The sequence below is a fragment of the Petaurus breviceps genome, unplaced genomic scaffold, assembly GCF_028583685.1.
Source record: "Petaurus breviceps papuanus isolate PSGF00001 unplaced genomic scaffold, PetGlider_PUasm1.0 90750, whole genome shotgun sequence".
Lineage (NCBI taxonomy): Eukaryota > Metazoa > Chordata > Mammalia > Diprotodontia > Petauridae > Petaurus > Petaurus breviceps.
This window is the reverse complement of record NW_027187335.1, coordinates 2,923,135-2,931,552: the sequence shown is the minus strand read 5'-3', so window position 1 is coordinate 2,931,552 and position 8,418 is coordinate 2,923,135. Positions and strand designations below refer to the sequence as shown.

Genomic DNA, 8,418 nt, shown 5'->3' with positions numbered 1-8,418 from the left:
TTTTTCTTTTTTCCCTAATGCCTAGAAGAGCACCTTACATATAAAAAATTAATAAATATTTGAATAATTAAATTATTTAATTTTAAAATATGATAGGAGAAAGAACAAGGGAAGTTGTCTAAAGAGATCAATGCAAATATGCAAGGCATGTAACTTGGATATTTTAAAGAAATCTGTAGAAAATAAAAGAGTAGAGATTGTAACTAAGGGTGAAAACCTGGGAATGAGCTGTGTGGCTAGCAAGGAAAATCAAGTGTATGCACACACAATTTTGTTTGTTTTGTTAAAGCTATATTGGAAGAAAAGAGGAAAATCAAAGAAGGGGAAAGATGTATTCAGGATGGATGAGGTTGCAATTTATGACAGAAAGAAGGCAATCTTTCAGTTTGTATTTTGTTTCTATTATCTCTGTCAATGAGAATGGTTCTAGAGTTAGCAAGGACAGAAGTATAACTAATATGGAGTTAATATCTTTGATAAGTAAAAACATAGCATGAGTTCAAGTCACCTGAGCAAGATTAACTTTGTCTTTGGATAGAAAACAAAACCCTGGCAGATAACATTGCTGATCTATGACCTTTGAAAGGCTGCAGAAAAAAAAAAGAGATATGTTGGATTGGAGAAGAAAAAGTATCCCAATTGGGGGGGGGAGGGAGGAACAGAGAGAAGAGGGGGGGAGAGGGGGGGGGGGGGGGGGGGGGGGGAGAGGGAGGGGGAGAGGGGGGGGGGGAGGGAGGAAAGAAGGAGAGAGACAGAGGGAGAGAGGGAAGGAAGGAAAGAGAAAGATGAGAGAGAGGGAAGGAGGAAGAGGGAGGGAAGAAGGGAGAGAGAGAGACAGAGAGAGAGAGACAGAGAGAGAGAGAGAGAGAGAGAGAGACAGAGAGACAGAGAGACAGAGACAGAGAGAGAGAGACAGAGAGAGACAGAGAGAGACAGAGAGAGAGACAGAGAGAGAGAGAGCAAACAATGAGTTTGACATCAATTCCTGGCAAAATCCTAAAATGGCATTAAAAGGATGGTTAGTGAATAGCTAAAAAGGGTAACAGACCATGACAGACCAGGTTTCTGAAAGAACAAGGTCTAATCTTATTTCCTTTTTTGACTAGGTTACTAAACTGATGGATCATCAAAATGTTATAATTATATATGTACAGTTACATATAGTTACATGGTTACAATATCTAGGTACATAGTTACACATAGTTATAAGACTATGATTAATAGGTACACCTAGGTACCAATTAATACAAATAATGAATCCTGTGAAGTGGTTGCATTATTCAAATTCATATTACATTCACATTGGGATGGAACCAATGACAATATACTACATAATTATCATTTCAACTAGAGGAAATTCAAATATATCCAAATCCCACTTTGTGGAAATCATTATTTGAACATGAAATAATTTAGCAGCTAGGTGAAACAGAAAGTAGAGTGCTGGACCTGGGGTCAGGAAGACCTGGCTGTTACAATAATTATTGTAACATTCTTTAGTCTTCAGAAAAAAATAAAAAAGGAAGGGCTCAAATGGGACCAACCACTTGTTACCTTGACATTGAGAAACATGAAAGGTACAGACACATGTATGTATATGTATATATAAATCTACTTACTAAATATTATTGCTAAATATACATTAGATAGTAGTACTATAAGACTGAATTAAAAATCATATAGCAGGGGCAGCTAAGTGGTAAAGTGAGTAGAGCACCCACCAGCCCTAGAGTCAGGAGGACCTGAGTTCAAATTTGGCCTCAGACACTTAACACTTACTAGCTGTGTGACCTTGGGCAAGTCATTTAACCCCAATTGCCCTACCTTTCCCCCTCCAAAAAAAAAAACAACGATATAGTAAATGATTTTTTTTTTATTTTTTGCAAGCTTAAAAAGTGAAAATAACAAATTATATTGTTTCCTTCCCCTAGGACCAGTCACATGAAAATGACACAGCAAATGCAGAATCTACATCTTTCCCAGACTAAAAAGAACAGTGCTCCATCTTCTCCTAATGCCGCCAAACGCCTCTACCGGAACCTTTCTGAAAAACTTAAGGGGAGTCATTCTTCCTTTGATGAGGCATACTTTAGAGCAAGAACTGACCGACTCAGTCTCAGAAAGACATCTGTGGTAACAAATTTCTTGCTTATGTTCTTGGTTGGGAGTTCTTCCTTATTTTGCTTGGGATTCTAGAGGTTCTAGAATGGGTCAACTTAGCTTTAGCTTTTGTGATTTGTCAATCACACAGATTGTGTGGCTCAGTACTAAGGAAGTAGAGGGAGTAAAAGCAGATGATACCAACTTTTTGTTACCTGGTGATGCTTCAGCTGTCCCTGGTATTCATTTCACTCTCAGGCCTCTAGAAACACCTGTTTGACTATCACAAAATGGTATTTTAAATAGATTGCCTGAAGGAAGCCATATTTACTCAATTAGAGAGGATTTTTTAAAAGCTTCAAGCAGATAAGTGGTACAGACATGAGCTATGTATCAGGCGGAAACCTGCTGGGTTTGCAAGCTAATGCCTAGGTGTAGAAAATATGTATGGGTAACCTGAATGAGAATACATATGGCATAGGAGAAAATAGAAAATTCAAGAAATGATAAAGAACATGAAATAATTTAGCAACTAGGTGAAACAGAAGGTAGAGTGCTGAACAGGAAGACCTGAGTTGAAGTTTGGCCTTAAAGGCTTTACTAGCTATGTGATCCTGGACATTTAATTTCTCTTTGCCTCATTTTGCTCTACTGTAAAACGCATATAAGAATATCACCTACCTCTCAGAGCTGTTAGAAGGATAAAATGAGAAAATAGATAGAAAGTACTTAGCACAATACCTGGCACATAGTACGTGCTTAATAAATGATTTTTTTAAATAAAACTACAAGTTCACATCTTTCAAACTGGAAGAGATATTAAAGGCCATCTAGTTCCAAGCCCCTCATTTAAAGGTGAGGAAACTGAGGCCCAGAGAGGTCAAGCGATTTGCCTAAGGCCATAAAAGTGGCTTTGTATCCATTAGATGCCAGTCCCAGGGTTCTTTCCCCTGAAGTTCAATGCTGAGTGCACTTTAAGCTTTAAACCAATTTGTTTTCTCAAACCTAATTTATCTTAAAGGAAGACTTTGTAGTTGAATTGTAGCTGAATCTCAGTTTTGGCAGAGAACTTCTATGCGATATTTAGCCATGTCTCCTGTCTCACAGCAGGCAAATATCTCTGAAATGAAAGTCACTTTATTCCTCCATCCCCAATGTCAAAACAAGCAGCTGCACAGCATCGCCACATATTCCCCAGTCGCCATCTATGCCAGTCCTCTGCTCCAACCACCCTATGTATGGCAAGGCATTTGAAAGGGGCAATTGATTTTAAATGAGCCTGCAAATTAAAACTGTCCCAGTTAAACATTGGGCTACTGATATACTTCACTGCCACACTTGAATCTTAAGCACTGCACTGTTTCATCAGTAGTTGATTCCATGATCCAATCCATGCAGATACTTGTTCTAAGGGTTTAGATTGTGACCCTTCTATATTGTCTCATTCTTGCCCATGTCTCTCTGCAAATCTTCCCTAAAGGATTTTAATCAATGCATGAGAGACCTTCCTGTAATTCTTTTAATACTGTGATCTACCAGTACAACTCTTGGGATGTGTGTCTGTTATCCTTCGCGCTTGATATCTGGCCTCCCTATCTCTTCTTTTGGTTTTATATACATATATATATATATGTATATGTATATATATATATATATGTTGATCTCTAAAGCTAGGATGCTAGATGAAATGTTCTCTAAGTTCTCTACCTCCTTTCCCAATGATCTTACGACTTCTACATACATTTTTTTCATTCAAGATATTGTTGTAATAAAATTCAGTCTACTGACCCACCAATTTTTTTTTTACATTGCCCTTTGAGTCATTTGCCATTTTGGTGTGTATAAAGACCATAGAGTTCTATGATTCACCTGATATGTACATCATTGGAAAAATCTCATTTTTAAAAGAATTTTCTGCAAAAACAAATAGCTTTCAGTCATTTTGAAAGTAACATCACAAAAGCTATCTAGTTGGTCAACAAGCATTTATTAACCACTTAATGTACGCCAGGCACTGCGCTAAGCACTGGGAATACAAAAAAAGACAAAAGACAGTCCCTGCTCTCAAGGAGCTCATAATCCAATGAAGAGACAACTTATATGTGTGTATCAACACAATATATACCAGATAAACAAAACATTTATCAAACACTTATGATGTGCCAGGTCCTATGCCAAGGGCTGAGATACAAAGAAAGGCTAAAAGGCAGTTCTTACTCTCAAGGAACTCACAATCTAGTGGGAGGCAGAGTTAGATAGCATGCAAATGTACAAACAATATATATACAGTATAAAACGTATATAATCAACAGAAGGAAGCTTCTAGCTTTAAAGGAGAATGGTAAGTCTATCATTCGTCTAGAATGATTGTCCAAAATACTAGATGGATTGCCGTACAGAGAAAGAGAGAGAGACAGGGAAAGAGACTATATAGGTCTATAAACATATACTATGTAAAATTAATATATAAATACACATGTATTTATCATAATACACATTTTTTCCACTTTGTATTTCCTGATCCTTGAAAAGTTGCAGACTATGAGCTCCTTGAGAGCAGAAACTGTCTTTTTGCCTTTCTTTGTAACCCCAGTGCTTAGCAGTGCCTGGAGAATTCTAGGTTCTTATTAAATGCTAATTGACTGGCTTATCTACTTTGTGTGTATTTACTATATCCTTATACATATACACTGAATGTAAGGTCCTTGAGAACAGGTATTGTTTTCACTTTTGTCTCTGTATACTCATCAAGTATCTAATAACTGTTTGTCCACTGATTGGTTGATATGGAATCAGATCCTGATTTTGCCACTCACTAGCTGTATAATCTTTTAGGACTCAGCATCTCCAGGTCACAATTTTCTCATCTATAAAATGAAGGGTTGCACAAGACTATCTATAAGGTCTTACCTTAAGGACTATTAAGACTGTAAATCTATGATTTTCTCTGTTTCTAACTTCTCAAATACTTGTCTTCTATGATTAATTTAACTGGTCTTTCAGATAATGGAAAAATTATGAGGCTGGATTCATGTTTCCTTCCAGATCTCATCTATGGTTCTGAGACCTTGCAGGAAGGAGATTCTGTAATGTTTCAAGTGTAACTAAGTCTCACAGTGGATTTAAATACTAGAAGAAAAGAGTCAAAGACCAGAGTTCAAAGGTGAACTCAGATTTACTAGCTGTGTGACCCTGGGCAAGTTACTTAACCTCTGTCTGCCTCAGTTTCCTCAATTGTAAAATGGAGATAATAAAGGCACCTACCTTCCAGGGTTGTTCTGAGGATAAAATGAGGTATTTGTGAAGTGTTTATCCCAACGTCTGGCATATAGTTGGCTTTTAATAAATGCTTGCTTTTTTTTAATTGGAGGCTTGATGGAATCAGTCCAATGCCTTCCACAAACAGGAGCATTTGGAGAATTATTATTATGGACAATACCTCTCCTATTCTGATTTTGCATAAGACATCCTGCAACACTGAAGGAAACACATAGATTTCTCTTCTTCTTTGTATCCATTGCACCTAGTACAATGTCTGGCACCTAATTAATACTTAATAAACACTGGACAACTATTTTATGCCGCACTTGGTGTTGATACACTCATCAGAGCACTGAACAAAGTCATCTTCATAAAGTGGTTACATCTTTCACAGAATCTTGAGTGATTTGAATTTATGTGATGTATCCTGTCTAAGGAGAACAAGCATAGTCATTTTATAATCTCACAAGTTAAATCTGTTTTTTAAAAACAAAAATAGATGTTGTGAAAACATTTAGTTGCCGCATCTCTCAGTTATATGACTATGAAAATGTAGAAAACTAGGTACAAAAATCTCTTATTTCCTTCTCAAGTTCTCATTATGGATACCCTTAGTGCACACACAGATAAGCTATTGTGATAAGGATTTCATACAGATGAGACGATAGGTGCGTGGGTCCATAGTTGGTGATATCTTCTCAGCTCTGGGTTTGCTGTTGTGGTTTTGTTCGGGGGTTTTTTCTTTTGTGGGTTTTTTTGGTAAAAGTGACCTTTTCCATTCTGAAGTTATTTATCTAAGACGCCTTAAAAATTGGTGCCTGAGTACCTTTCAATTAACTTCTTCTTCAGAACAGATTTCTTTCACGTAGATCCCATCACGTCTAGTCACTCTTCCCAACATCATTTTATTTGCTAATGCTGCTTCCTCAGAGAGTGCATTCAGTCCCAAGATGATGAGTTCAGATGTGGTAATTCCACTATTACCAGTGATTAAAAGAATTACTACACAGAAACACCAGCAATCTTCTTCCATTTATATGCTTCCTTCCTGATTCATTTACACATGTGCTCAGAATAATCCATTGTCCCCTCAAGCTTTCTGCAGGCTCATTTTCCCCTCAACTCTTTATTTCTATTTGTTGTTGTCTAGTCATTTCAATCATGTACAACCTTTTGGGACCCCATTTGGGATTTTCTTGGCAAAGATACTGGAGTGGTTTGCCATTTCCTTTGGCAGTGAATCCATTTTGTCAAGCAGTCAGAGGTTAAGTGACTTGCCCAGGGTCACACAGCTAGGAAGTTGCTGAGGCTGGATCAGAACTCGGGCCCTCCTGACTCCAGGCCCAGTGCTCCATCATGAGTCACCTAGCTGCCTCATTTATTTCTCTACTGTGAGGAATATTGCTTGTAATTCAACTCTTGAAGGCTTTTAAAAATACGTTTGTAATTTAAACTGACACATTTTGGCTATCACTTTTTTTTGATTGTCTTAAAGGTGAAGGTTTTGCTGGCTAAATAGCTTCTGGGCCTTCTTGGCCATCTTGTCGTACCAGCTGCTTTGCATTACTTATACTTCTTCAAGAACTATAGATACAGGGGTGGCTGAGTTCAAATCCAGCCTCAGACACTTGACACACTTACTAGCCATGTGACCTTGGGCAAGTGACTTAACCCCAATTGCCCTGCCCTCCCCCTCCAAAAAGCAAAAAGCAAAAAAAAAAAAAAAAAAAAAAAAAAAAAAGAGTCAAAATCTTTATCTTTGTGGAGCTCCCAGATTGCTTAAACAGGTTGAATTGAAACTATTCCCTCAAGTACCTTCTTTTATTTATCCTTTCTTCTAATTTAATGATGGTTCTTATGTTTTCCTTCACCAATGATCTGACCTTGCAGATAGAAGCCTGTTATTTCCTGTCTGTTAAGACACTGTCCATTTGATGTTTATGATGTTAAATTTTTCTCACAAAATCCACCTCCTTTCAACTGACTTCTTGGGAAAAAAGTATTCATGATCTATAGGCCTGAAACTTTGGAGGAGTCTGCAAGCCTTCTCCTTCTTTAGTTTCTTAATCTCATGATATTTTCCGATTTGTTTTCTATCTCCTTCTGTGCTCGCCTTACATTGAATCTCTTACTCCACTAGTTGTTAATGCTCAACTTAACCTGTAATTTCATTGTATTAATTTTATATGCATTTTCTATTTTCCTGTCATTGCATATGCTGTTCCTCTCCCCCACTGCCCATCCCCCATCTCAGGTGAATGTAAACTCCTTGAGGGCAGGGAATCTTTCCCTTTTGTCTTTTTAATCCCCAGCAATTCAGCAATGCACCATGCTATTCTCAAATGAAAACTGGACTGGCCTAAGTAACAACCACAACAACAACAACAATAATATTGTAAGATTTGCAAGGGCTTTTGCATAGATTGATGGTTCTCCAAGTACAGTCCTCAGACCCTGGGGGCCCTAAGATGCTTTAGGAGATCTGCAAGACCAAAACTATTTTCATGATAATACTAAAATGTTTGCATTACTAATTCAGTAAATATTGATAGGCATAATCTATGTAAACAAAAACTCTTTGGGGATAGGGCAGCTAGGTGGCACAGTGAATAGAGCACCAGCCCTGGAGTCAGGAGGACCTGAGTTCAAATCTGGCCTCAGACACTTAACACACTTACTAGCCGTGTGACCTTGGGCAAGTCACTTAACTCCAATTGCCCCTACCAAAAAAAAAACCCTCTTTGGGGAGTATAAATGGGACTAAGACCAAAACAGTTTGACAATGCCTAGGACAATCTATTTGATCCTCATAATAAGCCTATGAGTTAGGTACTATTATTATCCCCAATTATAGGTAAAGAAGCAGGCTGAGAGAGTTTCTTGCCCAGGGTCCCACAGAGAGTTAATGTCTTAGGCAGGACTGGGATTTTGGCCCTTCTGATTCCAAACCCAGCTCTTTATCCATTATATCTCCTAGCTGCCAGGTACTAGCAATAACAAGCAACATGCTTGCTTGTTCAGTCATTTTCAGTCATATCTGACTCTTTGTGACTTTAT

The 8,418-nt window shown here is 37.8% G+C and overlaps 1 protein-coding gene across 1 annotated transcript in view; it reads left to right on the top strand.

Moving 5' to 3' along the window:
• Positions 1-1,931: 1,931 nt before the first annotated feature.
• ANKFN1 (ankyrin repeat and fibronectin type III domain containing 1) overlaps positions 1,932-8,418 on the top strand; it is a 177,383-nt gene continuing 170,896 nt past the window's right edge. The window contains exon 1 of the mRNA XM_069067384.1: positions 1,932-2,133. Coding sequence (XP_068923485.1) covers positions 1,942-2,133 — 192 coding nt within the window. The 5' untranslated portion in view covers positions 1,932-1,941. The remainder of the gene's footprint in view (positions 2,134-8,418) is intronic.